The 16672-nt window shown below is 38.8% G+C and overlaps 1 protein-coding gene and 1 long non-coding RNA gene across 4 annotated transcripts in view; both read right to left on the reverse strand.

Moving 5' to 3' along the window:
• The window catches only part of JADE1 (jade family PHD finger 1), a 148340-nt gene extending 142977 nt beyond the window's left edge, over positions 1 to 5363 (reverse strand). Inside the window, exons 1-2 of one of the 2 annotated variants that reach the window (XM_054825329.1) lie at positions 5323 to 5363; positions 3511 to 3686 (exon numbers count right to left, since the gene is read on the reverse strand). In XM_054825329.1, the coding sequence (XP_054681304.1) occupies positions 3511 to 3578 (68 nt within the window). In that variant the 5' untranslated portion in view covers positions 3579 to 3686; positions 5323 to 5363. Of the gene's footprint in view, positions 1 to 3510; positions 3687 to 4410; positions 4483 to 5322 lie in introns of those variants that run through there. The other variant, XM_054825328.1, reaches the window with a different exon arrangement.
• Positions 5364 to 7039: 1676 nt separating this feature from the next.
• LOC129206187 (uncharacterized) lies at positions 7040 to 16368 on the reverse strand. Of its 2 annotated transcripts, none has more exons than XR_008577039.1 (5): positions 16242 to 16368; positions 10129 to 10265; positions 9664 to 9757; positions 7519 to 7669; positions 7040 to 7141 (listed from the first exon to the last, which is right to left on the reverse strand). It is a non-coding gene; the product is annotated as an uncharacterized LOC129206187 (long non-coding RNA). The 2 variants fall into 2 exon arrangements; XR_008577037.1 differs by having other exon boundaries at positions 7046 to 7141; positions 7515 to 7669.
• Positions 16369 to 16672: the final 304 nt, after the last annotated feature.

Consider the following 16672-nt stretch of genomic DNA (forward strand, 5'->3'; position numbering starts at 1 on the left):
AAGAAAAGAGCAAGTATTAGCCACAAACTCTGCTGATCACCAGATTTGTATTGAAAAGACAATCATAAACTGCCTGTTCTAGTTAAAGATTGCATTCAATAACAGAGCTTTGTTCCCTTTTGTTTTGGAGAATGAAGATCAGTTGCAATATGTTATTTCTAATCCACTTTAACAACACAGAGTAAGAAGATATTTGAACAGGGAGACTAGGCTATATCAGCTGCTCTTTAAAGCAGTCTATAAAAAAGGAATTGCAACTGCCATAATGAGGTAACAGCTGTATTCCTGGCTGTAAAATGTCTGGAATTCAATCAGATTAGAACTTTGCAGAGTGTTTGCATACTCAGTTCACAGTTCTCTGCTCTCTGGACAGACCAAGACAGCATGGCTGGTCCCCCTTTGCAGTTAGAAGAGGAACTGGCTTGCTTTCTAAATAAGTACAGTTTTTCTACCTATCTTCTTAGCAAAATTGGCATTAATGGAGAGCTTGGGACTCTACATTTGGTCACTGATTATAGCCATAAACAGCTACCAAGCCTGATGCAGTTCTGCTGTACTTAATGAGAAAATTTGTGTATTTCAGAGTACTACATCTCAAATTTAAGCTTACAGCCCATCCATCAGGATAGGACGAGAAAGGCAGACAAAGAACACCCCAAATTTAGCGGCTATGGCTAAAGTACAAGGCAGGACACTGCAAGCTGTTTGTCCTGTCTGAGAGAGGTTTTATAGGTCTAAGTCTGAGAAAGAAACGGGGACTGCTGAGGGTGGCCAGGTGGCTGGCTGGTGGCTGACAAGCGCTGTGCCACCCTAACAACAGGCTGAGAGGGTATTAGTGATACTGCAGCATCTTAGAACACAAGGAAGTGTTTTCTACAATAATCTGGTTTAGCCGGGCAGAAGGAAGTAAGGGGAGCTGTTTTCTTCTGAATCTGCTGCTCTTGCAAGGGCCTCGTTCTGGTTGTTCTAACTGATCTACTTCAGACTAGAGAAAGAAGTAGATATAAGCAGCTATATATGGGACTCCTGCAGGTAAGAAATCTGCTATTTCCTGCAGCACAGCTAGAGGCGTAGAAAATTTAGGTGAGATGTGAGATTTTATGATCGTATTAGCAAATATCTAAGTACCACTGAAGACACACATTACATAAATGGGATGGAACTACTCAGAACTGACTGTAGGAGCAGCAGAAGGGAGGAGCACAGGTACAAATTACTACACACACAGCTATACTGAGATGCATGGAGGACTGTAGTCTTGTCAGACCAGCAGCAGAATATTTCCCCTCCCCATCTCGTTTTGTACAGAGGGAAGAACAGAACTTATGTACCATGATGATATATGTCTAACTGTACTTCTTTAAATTAGAAATGTCTCTGATAGCAGAAATAGAACTCCTGATTTTTCATAGGCAAGAATAATTTGTAAATGTTTTTGCACTGAACAACCTTTTTGTAAAAAATATAAAATCGGTTTTATGAAATCAAAAGCAGAGTATGAAGGGTCCCACAGTGAAAATATTTAACTTAAAAATTCCAGTTATGCTTCGTTTTCCAAGTTTAATTATCAAAACCTGCTAAGATCCTACTAGAAGGAACAGAACTTTTTTTTTTTAATAGTAGCCCAAAATGTCTCTTTTAATAATTCTTTTCCTTAAAAGAAGAGGCTTTTTTCTCTTCTTCTCATGTGTGCAGCCTTTAATTAGTCTGTTCAGACACAAGCAGTATTAGCTAGACTGTCACAATTACCCACATTTGGTAGCTAATTACTCCTTGAATAGTCTTAAGGCTACCAGCAATTTTAGTACAATTGGCAGCCTGGGGCCCCTAGGAGCTGTTCCAGCAACCAAGAATAGCTGGAACAGAGAGGCGGGCCAGCCATGACCCTTTCTCCTCAGCCACAACCTAACATATCTACTATGCCACAGGCAAGAGCAACAGAGACATGAAAATATTCCCAAGTGGCTAAATGTGCACTCTTTATGGCCTTTTTAAACTAATGAAGTAGCATAAAAGGACTATGGGGAAATGGAAAATAGGACCTTTTAAATGCTAAAGCATTGGCAGGACTACTAATGATTTTTCAATTTTGCAATGTTCCATTAAAACAACAGTTCAAAACACTTACATGGGATCAGATTCTGACACAAGACTTTTATTCTAGTGTAATTTTATTCACTGATGCCTCATATTGCAGTAATTTACATCACTGCAATATGAACGTCAAGTGGGTAGAAAATGCTGACTTGATTTAGTAACATTTCATATGTATTTTAGACAAGTAGAAATTACTTCACAGGGGACACAGCAGTGTCTGTGATTTCAGTAAAATGATTCCTGCTGTATACTTGTGTGACATCAGTGGCAGACTAAAATTACCATAAAAATTTAAATGAGAACTTCAGTTTTAAATACACTGTTAATTCAGATTATATTCCGCAAGTCCAAAGGGCGTTGCTTTGCAAACTCAGCAATACTGGGTTTGCAAAGAGCAAGGGATTCCTTTTAAAAAACTTCACAAGGTTATGAGAGATCCCTTTCTAAGTGTTTCTGTAGCTACATCCTCACTGAAGAATTAGCTTGTTACCTCTGCTTTTCCTAATCCCTTCAATTTAGGCCAGTGTTCCCACCAAAAATAATTATTAGGTATCAATCAGATTCTCAAAGAGAACTGACTCTTCGTGCATTGCATGACCATTTGATCTGGTGCCAGAGATGATCTGGTGCCAGCACCTGATGTACAGAAGTTTGGGGGAACAGTAGAATTGGCTCTTTCCACTGGCTGCCCGTTGTTACTCTGGATTAAATGTATGGTAAAATTGCACCTGATTCAATGCAGTTCTGGAAACTATTCTCTACTAAACTATGGAGACCATGAGAATTGACAGATGTTGCAAGATTATTAGCCCTCAAGTCAGTAGGTATCCATAGTGCAGAGTTGGCAACTACATTCTTTTAATTTAACCTTTAGCTTATCACTGCTGATGAGCAAACTGATACAAGTATACCTATAGATGCGTCAGCATTGCTGAAGTTGACTACAAGATGGACACTGGACTCTGAGCAACAGCAATAGCTCAGCTTAGCTGTCAGCAGCAACACCACAAAGCTGTAAGTTTGAAGACAGATTGCCTTTGGCAGCAATATTGACTTAAGGTACTTCCAACAATTTTTCCTTCCTGCCTGCCTGTCCTGTTCTCTTGACAGCCATATGACTTTTATCAGCACATCTGTCTGTAAGGCCACACTGCAAATCAGGCCCAGGGAATTAAACAGGTATTAAAGAAAAATTCTGCAAAAAAAGCATCATTAGGCAGTTTAACTTGAATCAGTCTCACGAGTCAGTTCTCAAACATACATGTAAACAGTTGTGTTGGCACAGCTGAAAGGGTGTCAGGAACAAGCAGGTGGCAGTTGAGGTAGGTCCTGGGAATGCCTTAAACAAGGTTGCTGCTGGGAAAAGTGTGCACGGAACAATACCTTTACTGTGTCCATCTTGGCACTGCGTACCTGCATGTGCATTGGCCAGTTCCAGGGCTACAGTCCATGACTTTACATACTGCAAAAAGTTGAGGCATCAGTAATCCTTTCCCAGTGTTTGTGAGGGAATTTGCCTGCCCTTCTGGGAGCAGAGCGGGGATTGGAGAAACAGCAGTGTTCTTAGCACCTGATTGCAAATCATCAGCCTAAGGGAAAACAAAAGTAAAACATATCAAATTTGGGTTCCACTGAAGTACACATGCAAACCTTGACCCTCCTGACTAACTATAGCAAAAGATACTCCTCATGTCAGTTCCTCAGTGGGAGCTATGCTAAGACCATGTCCAAAGCACTGCACAAAATCCTCTCTGGCTCTAACAACCAAGCGGCTTCCCAAACTAATTCTATGGTGTCCTGCCTCATGACTTCCTGCCCTTTGTGCTCCCCTAACATCAGAGTTCGAGACTGGATGAAGAGACAAGAGGAGCAGATTCTGCAGAAGGATAAAATTACTTCCTGAAATGTTCCTGGTAATGGATTGGATAGTAGCATAGACAGATTGTAGGATAGATAGAACAGATATTGTGAAAAGAAAAAAAAAAATCATAATGAGGATAGTCAAACACTGGATCAGGTTATTCAAGGGCATCTACTGACTCTCCATCCTTGGAGATATTCCGAACTCAGCAGGACAAGGCCCTGAGCAACCTGATCTCACATGGCCCTGCTCTGAACCAAGGTTTGACCAAGTGATCTCCAGGATCCCTTCAAACTAAATTATTCTGTGATTCTGTGACCAAGGAGCACCACGTACATGAGACTCATGAGGCTCTAAGTGCAAAAGATAACATGGTTTAAACTGGGTAATGCTCAGGATTAATCCCAAAGAGCAGTCAAAGCAAACCCTCAGCCTATCCTTTCATCACTTACCCGTTTCTCCAAGCTCTTCCTTCTTTCTCGACCTTCTCCTTTCTTAAAGTTTTTCATAAGGTTACCAAAATTTCTTTTTCTATCATCTGTGGGCAAATCCTAAGTTAGATGTGCTATTATCATGGCTATACAATGAGATTTAAGCACATTGGGAGTTAACAGCATAACAATTATAATAATTGTATGTAATTATAAATTGTGTTGTGTAAAATGTTTCTGTGCATTTTGCCTTACTAGTGCCATGTAAGGGTTTTTTTATAAAAAAATATTTATATCTAAAAAAGGTTAATTCGGTTTTTAATGATGAAAAAATGCACTGGTAAGACATTACTGCATAATGACAAATTATTTCTTGTGTGATCTTACTCATATACATTTTGATGATAGGGCATGTTCTCTGGAGGCTGGTATGACTGGCATGGGAGCATAAAGAAGGGTGACTAGTTCACTGCCGAAACTACCAGTAAATAAGCTGGCTCTTACAGGTCACCATTTGAAGCCACCATCATTTTAAGCATGTCTTAAGAACGGGCAGTCACCTAGAGGGCTGAAGAGGGAACTTTGAATGAAAGAGGGAAAAAAGTTTGTGGCTTCCTGCCTTACTACTAGGAAAGAAACTGTCATTTGGAGTATGTAAGGATGATAGTAACTTAATAGAGGTAAGCAGCATTTACAAAATCTAATCCACATGACATGTTAAGAGCACCAAATTGCAGGAATGAAAAGAAATACTATGTGTACACAATATCCCATTTACACCAATATCTTACAATGGTAACAACAACGGTTCTTAAACTCTTCTACAGTCCAGCTTACAGCCAGAGTATTTCTTTGATAGAAGACCGGTCACCGATAGGGATGTTGGGAGGAAGGTAAGCAGGAAGGAGGAGGAACACAGGACTACATCCGTACCTGAGGGATCAAGTTTTTGTGTACCAAAGATCCTTGGAGGGGTGGTTATACAAGCATTCCTCAGTCACACCACACTAACTATTCTCTTCCACAGTGTCCATGTCCAAAAGAAGAGCAAGTTGTCAAGGTCTTTTAAAAATATCCTATTTAGTTTGAATTCTGATAAAGGCCCAGCATGTATCAGTTCTCTTCTTTTTGAGTATCTTCAAGTCTTTTGCCCTAATGTGATGTTGCATGAAGCCTGCCTGTGACCCAGCTCAATTCACAAGTTCCCTCAAAAAGTTTGAATTCTAGTTTTTCTTGTACTTTTGCCTCTTCCATAGAGCAAGAAGACTTAGGACCTCAGCACAGCACTTGTTTCCTGTGTAAGTACAGTTACATAAGTATTATAATTAAGTAACAGTATAAGATTAAATGAACAATGATTTTAATAGTTAAAGGTATAACACAAATTTGCCATTATTCTATAAGAAATTGCATCAGGAGAAATCACATATATGTTTTTTTCACATCACTCTCATTCCCGCTTGGTTTACCAGAAATCAACAGGCCCTATCATCCAAGGAGATCAGACGGTCCTTGTAGTATCCTGGCCAACCATACTCAATAGTCTTCAGTAGTTTCACTCCTGAGTCTCTGAGCACCCAAAATGGCCTATCTAAAAGAATGCCTCTATGTCTGCTGCTTAGTAGCTGGACCCATTCAGTCCCAAGTGCATTGTAATCACACATACGATGGCTGTTGTTTCTCCCGCAGGTGGAAGTCAAATACACAAATCACATTTTGGATTAAGTATCTACATATGTAGCAAACTGCTATGTATCACCAGAGCTTAACTTAGTATATTTAATCAACTTTCTCTTGGAAGTGTTTTCTATTGATGAGCTTTCATGAAGCATCGCTTTTTGCAAAATTCAACCCCAAAGCATGCTTCAAGTTATCTTCTCTTTTTGTACACATTTAGTACTTACATATAATGACATGTAATTGCAGTTAAAATGGCACTGCTAGTACAGATTACATTGGAATGGTCATGAATGCAAGCCTGCGTCTAGAGTAAATAATGCAAGTGCTTTGTATGAATTGAATAGTGGTACGCTGCCAAGAGTCTAGGTTATTCCTCCACAGGAAGCTGTATTGAAATTACCAATCTCAGTACAACCTGGTCCCATTCTGAGAACAAACATAAGCTTTTAAGAGGTGGTAGCGGTAGAAGAAATAGTAGGAGAATGCTAAAAGATGCTTCAGCTGTGCCAAGGATGATTTTGCAAAGTTCACTGAAATGTATCAAGAGAAACGGAATGGTTCTTCAACTTCTAAAAAGGACGTTCTGTGTTCTCCTGAAGTGCTATCTTAGTAGAATTACAACTCTACAAACTCTTAACCAAGATCTGCGTAATAGGAATTATTGCTGAATTTGGGATGCGCGATGCTTACATTAGATGGTATGTTACTTACTAATGATTCCAATTTTTAGGGTCTTGTTCTTGTAAAAGTTTTATTAGCATAACTCTGTCAGTTAGAACATTTTCATTAATGTTGTTATACCAGCACAATTGGTATAGATGTAGTCATACCAGAACAAAGCTGACTTACAGCCCCCAGTACATGCTGTACTTTTCAAAAGTATTTCTGTATTCATATGACTGCATCTAGTTCAGTATACCTTTTGCTATTTTAACTTGTTCCCTGGAATGGAGGTACAGGTATGCTCTTACCTTTAGTTTGTCAGGAGCAATCCTTCTTTCAGTTTATCCCACACTGCCATACACTTTTGCCAAGTCTGCTGTAAGTTCCCAGCTCCATTTGTTTTCATACACTATGTAGTTTGGAGGGGAAAAAAAAAAATCAGTGGCAGTGCCAGCTTTCACAATCCCTGCTATTCTTCATTTAAATCAGTTCCATGGGCTAGTCCACTCTGCACCAAAAAAATTGCTGTGCTAGCCTAGTAAAGACTGCAGTGCAGGTGCAGAAATGAGTAGCCAGGGCTGCCTGAACAATATTAAGCAGTACTATCATTGAATGTTGCATTGCAGTTGGTTACAATCCCTGGCCAAAGACAGACAATAATGCAGTGACAAAAGTAAATTCATAAATTCTAATGGAATTTAAATGACAATTAACAAAATACCAGCAAAATCTTAAATAACCTCAGCCAATTTTATATCACAGTTAGTAAAACCTGTATACACCTACTGACGGATTCGGCCCTTTGATGTAGGAAATCTCAAAAATCATCTGGTTCACACTGTAATGTTCTTGTTTACTATCTTCACCTCCAGTAACTAGTGTCATGACAATTCATCTTCAGAATGAAATGCCAAGGATCCATAATATGACACAGTTGCTGCATATGTAAAAGAAACATGGCGGGAAGCAAAAAATCAAATCCTTTCTCTTTCATAACATTGATCCAAACCTAACCCCATAATTTCAAGAATTATGTTCCTAATTATCATTACAACTCTTTTTTCCCCATCTCATTATTTATATTTATACATGAGTACACTTGAGATTTCTATACAAATCATATTCTGCAACATTTTTGTATTTGCCTAAGGTGTAAAATATGATTTGAATTTGTGAATCTCCCCTTCTTTGCCTCTGAGGAAATAATTGTCAGTCTATTTACAGCTAATCAGATATAGACATGCTCTGACTTGAAAAAGATTTATCTAAGGACAAACAACAGGTTTACAACATATTAGGGTGGTAAGCTATCATTCTGTGAGACAGTAAATAGCTTGAAGAAATAATTTTGTCCCAGGAAAGTTCCTATCAGATGAGACATTGTCTGTTTGTACCACTCTAACTTTATGTTGGATCAGGCATACTTTATCCTCCTCAACTGACAGAAAGCTGGCATAAAATCGGAATAAACACTGTAACATATGCTCCGGCTGATTCGATAAAAATGCAGTCGTGTGCTCATGCCAATATAGATCAAATCTTTATTGCCAGGAAATCCAGCATGCACAGATTTTATATTATTTAGTGCACAACCACAGCCTTATATTGCTTCACTTTTTCCTGCATATTAATTGATTTTTAATTATTTTATTATGGACACAAATAAAGAATACAGGTTTGTTTGAAATCTCCCTGACAAATGCTTGTGTGGAGTGAGCCTACTGTAGTATAATGGTTCTCCAAACATGATCTCCAGACAGCACGGATGTTTCTTTCATAACACTGGCATGCATGATGTAGTATCTTTATTTTCTAAACAAAAATTAATTTACTGACGGCAAAAGAGACCGTAACACCCCTCTGTAAAAAAGATGTTGGATTAGCAGTATATCTGCACCACTGGAGATACACTCATGTGCAATGTATAAATTTTTGTGTTATTTTTCTCCTCTTTGCAGCCACTAACAGCACTGAAACTTCTGCAAGACTGCATTGAACATAGATGTTAACAGGAAAGTTCCCAAATCCTTATTTGTATTAAAGGCAACGTCTCTCTCTGACTCTCTCCAGGCTGTTTCTGTCTAATGCCTCTCCAGCTTCCAATTCTAACAAACTGATTTTAAAATTATAATATTGTATTGCTTCTTTGGAACATGGATTTCCCATTTAGATTCAGCCTAGCCCTCCCTGGTCATTATTCAAAATGAAAAGGAGGAGATAGGGGTGCAAAGAGATAAAATATGGATAAATACACACTAAGCCTGCTTTTCCAGTGTCTTGTGTTTTATTCAGTCATACACACCCCCACTAGGTGAGTGCAAAATGCAGGTCAGGGGTTCCTATTTTGATTTATTATTATTATACTCTTACTTTGCAGAGTTAGGAATGGAAGATTTGCAAGGTGTGCTAGTCTAACTCGTTGCTACAGTATCTAAAAATTTGCCAGGAATGTATTGAGGAAAGTGTGTATTTAACAGCAGGGTGAGCTTTAAAAGGCTTCAGTCCCTTCCCACTCACCCTCCCTCTCCTTGGGTAGCGCAGGCTAGCTGGCAGGCATAATCCTGTTCATATGATACAGTAGCAACCACATGACTGAGCAGCTCTGTCATCTCAGTGTAGCTGCACCTGACCCCTGACTAATGTTACCATCATCTACCATATGCTTGGTGGTCTTTGCATCTGTCTCTTCCAAGGGGAGGGATGTAAAACACCCGTACAGGAGTGTTTTGCTTACACAGCATTTTGTTTTGTTTGGTGCTTTCTCTTTTTCTGGCAGTAGAGAATAAAGGTTTGCATCCTTATAACATATAAAAAAAAGATGAATTGCAATGAGAGAACTAGTTAATATTACCCTTCATGAAAATGTTCCCTGTAAAATATAAAGGATTGGGTTGACCTGTTCTAGAGTACTTCAGTAACAATTAAACCTACCTGCTTAACAGGTTTACAGATTGGTTGATTTACTCTTCTTTAAAACATTCTGGCATAACAGCCACTTCTTTATGACTAAGTGGACAACCAGTATCTAAACAAACAAATTTATTAATATTAGAAACATATAAAAGGAAATGTTTAAGAACAATGCTATCAAACCTCCTGTTGGCTAACAAAAATGTTTTTTAACTACCTAGTACAGTTGGCATGCCAAATGCAAACTAAAGCTAAATTGAAATCTGTGAAAATAAAGTCTATAAATGCACTGTCATAATTTTTATGTGCTATCCTATACAGCCTATTGCTCAGGGATCTCATCGTTAGTCTTTATAGAATCTGCATCTGCACATAAACTTTAGATGCTGGAAAGTATTCATTACCCTTCTAGCAAGTGCCTTCTTTCCTCCCTTTTTCTCATGCAATTAAGTTGTCAGATTTTCTTAACCCTTGTTCCTGTTGTACCTGTAGCAAGTCTTAGAATGTGGTGTTCCTCTTTTGCATTTCCACAGCAATGTCATTGGCAATGACACACACTTGTTCGCTCTCTGTAGCAATGGCTTTGCTCAGTCTCCTAACTGGCCCTTCCATACTCAGAGAACCTGAAAAAATAGAGAAAGAGAACTCATTAGTCAGAAATTCCAAAGAAAAATGTTGCCCAGCTTCTTTGCGATAAAGGCCTCAGTTTACAAATCTTAACAGAATGGCTATGCTGTCTCTTTAAGCAAGGAGAAGGTATTCTGTTCATGTAGAGGAACTTCTTCAGCCAGTGAAAAGATTTTGTAGACCCTGGTGACAATACCACATATCAGTGAATGTGAGTGTTAATAAGAGAAGTGACCCAGCAAAATTCACCTTATTAACTAAACAAATTGACCAAAACTCTGGCTGAATAATAAGTTTGTAAGTAGTATTTGTTAGAACGTGGCAAAGGCCACTGAGGAGTTGCTGATGTAATTGCTGCTACCTGATTAAGTATAATCTGGCTGTATTCTGCAACTTCCTCTCCTTTCCTCATCGAAAACAGAAAAACGGAAAAAGAAAGGGCAAAACTGAAAAAAAACATGGACTTTGCCACAGAGGACTTCAGCCATTTACTCCTCACTATCAATGCTTGCCAAAGAACAGGAGCTGCATGTGTGCAGTTTTCACACACCTCCCTCAAAAAAAAAAAAAAAAAAAAAAAAAAAAAGACTTACAAGGACAGACTGACTTTTGGTGGTGACTTTGAACTCTGACAAATTTTGTCCAATGAAGAGGTCTGTTATCAGTAGCCTAGTTATGACTTAACTCTGTCTCAGTTTCCCATTATGTGTGAATGATGTAGTTCTACATATTACGACAAGACACTAAAGAAAAGGCATCTAATCATATGAATGATCATGTATGCCTATTTAAAATCATTAAGTCACTACTATGACACAATTACAGTTGGTTGTATATTTACTGTTCCCCCCCCAATAATGATGTGGACTTTGGGATAGAAGAGAGGCAATAAACTCCTGCATAAGCTACTTAAATGGCTTTTGCTGTTAACAGAAGCCAATCTCTCTAGGAAAACCAACACTGTAACAGATATGGCTAAAAATGTATGTTAGCTTGAAACATTGGTTGCTTCACTTTAATCCTGTGGAGGTACCTGTGAATTCATTGCCAAAATCTCCTAGGATAGCTAGCAACCATTTCTGAAATGAACCCAAAACCGGATCTATTTCCCACCACTATTTATCAAACACAGGTCTGTGTCAACGGTCAGCTACGAGTCATTGGCTTGTCAAAACGGGTTCATTAGCTGTCTCTCTGAACAGTAGCCTTGAATAGTTCATAAAAAAAAAATTGTAATTTAAGACTGAATAGAATATAAAATGCCTCAAAGACTTAATGGAACTGAGATGGAAAGGCAGATAGGTAGGATAAAGAGACACGAGAATGTAGAACAGGAGAAATGCCACTAGTGGCCTACTTCTGTTTATGATCTTTAGCTCACAGCTAGCACTGTTGTGTATCAACATTAACACTTACAGAGAGAACAGCAGCTGAGGTAGAAACCTGTGGACAACCTAGCGGATGATGGTTGTGTTGAACCAAGAAAATTACCATAGTACTTTTTAACATAAATGATATCATGCTACAGAACAAAATGTACATGTAAACACAGCAGTATCTTGTAAAGATAATCCAAAGACAGAGTTAAAATGCAAAAAAAAAAAAGCATCAACTGAAATTGGGCTCCATCAGTATTATCTTTAAAACTAAATGAAAAGTGTCTATGTTGGTGGTGTTTCCTATGGGGGAATCAAACCAACCAACCCAGCTCTTTTTAAAACTAAGATAAGGTTACTAAAATTATTAAATTTGTGAAATTAAAGCCACTGGAAAAGCTCTCATTGACTTCACAGGATTTAACTATATTACTGCACAGATAAACATAATCTGGTTACTTAAGCGCTTGGTTTGCCAGTGTTGTAGTAAAATACACACAGTACAATTCTGCCCAGTATGCAAAAGGTCATACCTGTACAGTTGAGAACTGAGTTAGAAGAATCTAAATACTAAAATTATTTGCAGTTGCATTAAGGAGTTTAAAATATTTTCTGACTTTAATTCTTCACTTAACATACAATATTTCATTATCTATAGTGCCATACACTACCAGTGCTAAGGCAAGAATACCCATACCTGAGCTCATGAACTGCAATATACCAGCAAAAAGTCTACCTCCCAACCCTCTACACAGGTCTTTTCCCCAATCTGCTTCCTACACTCTTAGTGTAACTTGCTATTTTTGTCGTCTTTGTGTTCCTTTATGGAGACTTGTGAAAGAATATTCTTCTGCAGCTCTTACATAGTGTCTGTACTGTCTGCAGATATATCCTACAATACAGTGAGGTTATATGATCTAATGATAATCCTGGGCATATAATATTTATCCTATAAGCATCTAAAGTCAAATATGAAAACATAGTTGCTTGGTGCAGGAGCGTGCCCTATTTATATTGAAAATCTACCTTCTTCCTTACAGATAGGTATACCAAAGGCCTGCCTGGGTACTTTCTCTGCTGTGACAGGATATTAAAAAAAATTAGATAAATCTACATGTAATGCCTAAAATAAACATGAAATAAAGATGTGTTAAGGAATGTAAGCAGATACTATTTTGAAATAAGACATCGAGCATTGCATTGACCTCAACAGTAAGCATTACCAAGCTGTATCACCTTAAAACAAAATCTTAAAACAAAAAAAAAAGGGTTTAAAAATATCCAAAATCAATGGAGGTAATTGATTGTTGTATTATTCCAAATTTACTGAGGCATCCCTACATTCCTTCATGCACAGTTCACTTCCTAAACTACCCTGAACGTAGCCTGTCTTTGTGTGATAAGAGATGTTTCTTCAGCTTCAAAATCAATGGAAAATAAACTTCAGCCATGATAGTGGCTTGTATCAGAGTTCAATTTCTGTTTGTAAATTTGTGTTCTTGTTGTACTTTTCACTGAGTTCAGTCTTCTTTCCAGAGACTGTAATAGGCAGTGTTCAAAAAGAAAAAGTGAAGAACCTAACTCCAAGTTGAGGCATTCACCTCCTAATGGAAAAGTCATCTAGAAGCATCCTACCTGCTTCTCATTAAGAAAGAAAGAGAGAAAGAGAGAAAGAAGGAAGGAGAGAAGGAAGGAAGGAAGGAAGGAAGGAAGGAAGGAAGGAAGGAAGGAAGGAAGGAAGGAAGGAAGGAAGGAAGAAAAAGAAAGAAAGAAAATTATTTCATATGTGTGAGCAAACAAAGCAGGTGGCAACTGATCTATTCATAAAATTCTTAGGACAAAGGTACAATAGTCAGTCATAGTATATCTGACATTATAACACAGAAGGCTCTATTCTGAAGAATAAAACATATATGGATGTAGAAAAATATTGAACATCTAACACTAGTGAACAAATAACTCTAAAAGATACTACTTTGTTGTTGCTAGAACAAATCATGTCAGATATGGCAGAGAGACTGCTATGAATGTTAATGGCTATTAACCTTCAAGAACTAGAAGATAAACAAATAACAATAGATGAGATTGCACATGAATATAGCGATAAATTATTCATTTTCTCAGTATTATTCAAATTTTGTTAAGTAAAAAAACCTTATAAAATTAAATAATTACTCAAGAACAACGAAAGCTATAATATGTAATTAGAAACCTGGTAATATACTTTCACATATATTTTTTCAGGGCTCACTAAGGTCTTTATGGGAAACTGTGATATGCGAGTTTTACTACTTTGTTTGCTCTACAGATCAAATCCATATGAATGAATTAGCTATGCATTAATTTCAGGATTTGGAAAATTCTGTGGGTTTGGGGGTTTTTTTCACTGATAACCCAGAATGCTCAACTTTCCTTTCACTGCTCTAATCATATTGCTGTAAATACTCCACTAACAGTCATGGATCAGGATCTATAACAGCTGGCTGTCAATTAGATCAAAATAAGATTTGTTTACACCAAAAGAACCACAAAGAAGTGCACAGAAAGAACAGTGGAAGCAATATAGTAATGCTAAGAGACTTTGGGACACCCTTTAACAGTTGTAGGTTTATAAAACCTAACTTTTATACTTTACAGGGACAGATTTTTTGTCTTGGCAAACCAAAGACAGGCAAGTAAGAAACACTGGAAAAAGTCACAATGGAGAAACTGGTTTTTCCTGGCATTTCTCTGGCAGGTAAAGCTAATAGCAGAGTAACAAAATTTGACCGAAGTTGAAACTAGTCTGCCCAAAGACAGGAAGATATTTGCTTGTCATATTTTAGTTACCAGAATATGCGTGCCTGTCTTCTAATGATGCTGTTCTGGTACTGAAGGTGGATGCAGCTGCATTGGGATCTTAACCTCCTTGGCACTTCGTATTTGGACTTGTCTGAGGTATACCACTAACAAGGGGGCAACAAGCCAGTGTTTCTCCAGTTCGGAGTCTCCGTGTTTTCAGTGGTTTCTTTCTGCTAGGTTTGGAAAGGTTCTAATCCAAGTATACTTAGTATTCGCATTATATTATTTCTAATGTATTTGTCTATTTTCTAGTGTTTAAATTCTTTCAAGTAAAATTCTTCTAAACTTTTGTTTGCTTAGGGTGGGTTCCTGGAAATCCTCCTGGTTTCCAGCTCTTATCTGGGGAACAAAAATAGCCACCATTTTGCTGTGCTAGATCCAAGGCCCACAGAAATACATCAAGGTATTCTAGCCAAGCCCAGGTAGCAATATAATCTCTTAAGAGGGCAGACGGAAGAGACAAATGACGGCTAGAACACTTACAGTAGCTATGCTGATTTCTGAAAGAATTCCTTCCAGAATATAGCAGAACCATGTGCTTTCAAAGAAATGCCTAGAATAATCTAGCTAGTCTGTATGAATTTAGAGATAAGATTGTGGTAGGCAGAAGGGTAACAGTACTTCATATCCCTTGTTCTTGTTTTCTGAACCTATTTTTAAAATACAAAGGAAGTTAAGGTTAAGAGAACATAGTAAGATGTTGTGGAAAATCTAAATTAAACTCATGAAGGAAGCAAATCCGGAGGTATGAGTACAACTCTGTCATCTTCTGACCTGCACCATAGCTATGCCCAGACAATCAAAACATATTATGATTCTGTGATAAAAACTGTTGTTAACCACAAGCTGTGACTTGTCAAGATAAAAGGACTTTAATAGAGTTTACTTATACATATATTAAATAGAGCCTGCTTGGTTAAGAGGAATAGTAGTAGTATTTTAATTGCAGGTCTTTAACTGGCAAGAATTTAATCATGTTTCCTCACAGAGGTAGTCATTACTGAACTGGCTCAGGGAGCAGGAGATTAAACACCTAATCATTACACAGGGTGGTGAAAATGCAGAGCTTTATGGAAATGCTAAATATCATTAATGTTATTTTCCACTGGGTTGAGTCTCTTGCACCCGTCTACCAGCCTTTGTGAAAAACATTCTAGTTTTCCAACTTTTGAGACTGAATTATGTAATTGTGAATTCTTAAGGCTGATGTTATTAGGCATGGATGCTTCACCACCACACAGTTACGTGGAATATCAGTGTTTCTTAAGTCCAAAGTACTCCTTGTATCACATTGCAACCACAGGGAGAGCGGCTGAGCCTAGCTTACATTACACATTTGTAGAGCGGCTCTTCAGTACCGTCTGATGAGACGGTCAGTATTGCTCAGGTACACATCCACAAAATGAGAGGAACAGAGGGGCTAAATTCTGCCCAGGTCTTTGTCTGCCCAGCTGATAAGTGTCATCCTGCTGAGATGATCTACAAGCAACCACTCTCTCCTTGAAAATAATAAAAGCTTTAAATCTTTTTCCTCGCATAACTGAGCAAACTCACTCCCAGGCATGGGTTGTACTTAACAAGTACAATATATATTAAAGCCATCCACGTGCTGCCAATGCTACATTTCACAGCACAAGGAGTAACTGCAGTGGATTAGCCTACTGTTAGTAATCATCCCATTTTCTGATGGCAAAAAATGGAAGGGTATATTTGACCTAACCAGTGAAGCGCACCGAGCAGTCCCTTGAGCTATACCTCCAAAGGTTTCCCTCAGGAATGGCTGCTGTGTCACCTCATAGGCACGCCTGCGTTCACTCAAGCGGACAACAAAACCACCTCCGCATCAGAGCTGTGGGCAGACGTGTCACTTACTCAGCAGCCGCCGAAAGGGCGCTGCACAACGTGGCTGCACCACGGTGGCCAACACCGCCGGCCTTCGACCCTTTCCCCGGCGACGGAGGCACGCGTGTCCTGCAGCCCACCCCGTGGATCTAACACTCTGCTCCACCGCCCTCAGAGGCTGCCAGCCGGCGCGTCGAGCCGCGCCGCCCACAGCCCCCTCACACCACACCGCCTTCTTCCCGCTTTTACTGTCGCAGGCGGCGGTGCCCGCTCACTCCCGTGAGGGGAAGCGAGACGGCGGCTGAGGCGAGCTACGAGCGGGCCGTTGTGGCGGTTACACCGCA

This window comes from Grus americana, chromosome 4, assembly GCF_028858705.1.
Source record: "Grus americana isolate bGruAme1 chromosome 4, bGruAme1.mat, whole genome shotgun sequence".
In the NCBI taxonomy this organism is placed as follows: domain Eukaryota; kingdom Metazoa; phylum Chordata; class Aves; order Gruiformes; family Gruidae; genus Grus; species Grus americana.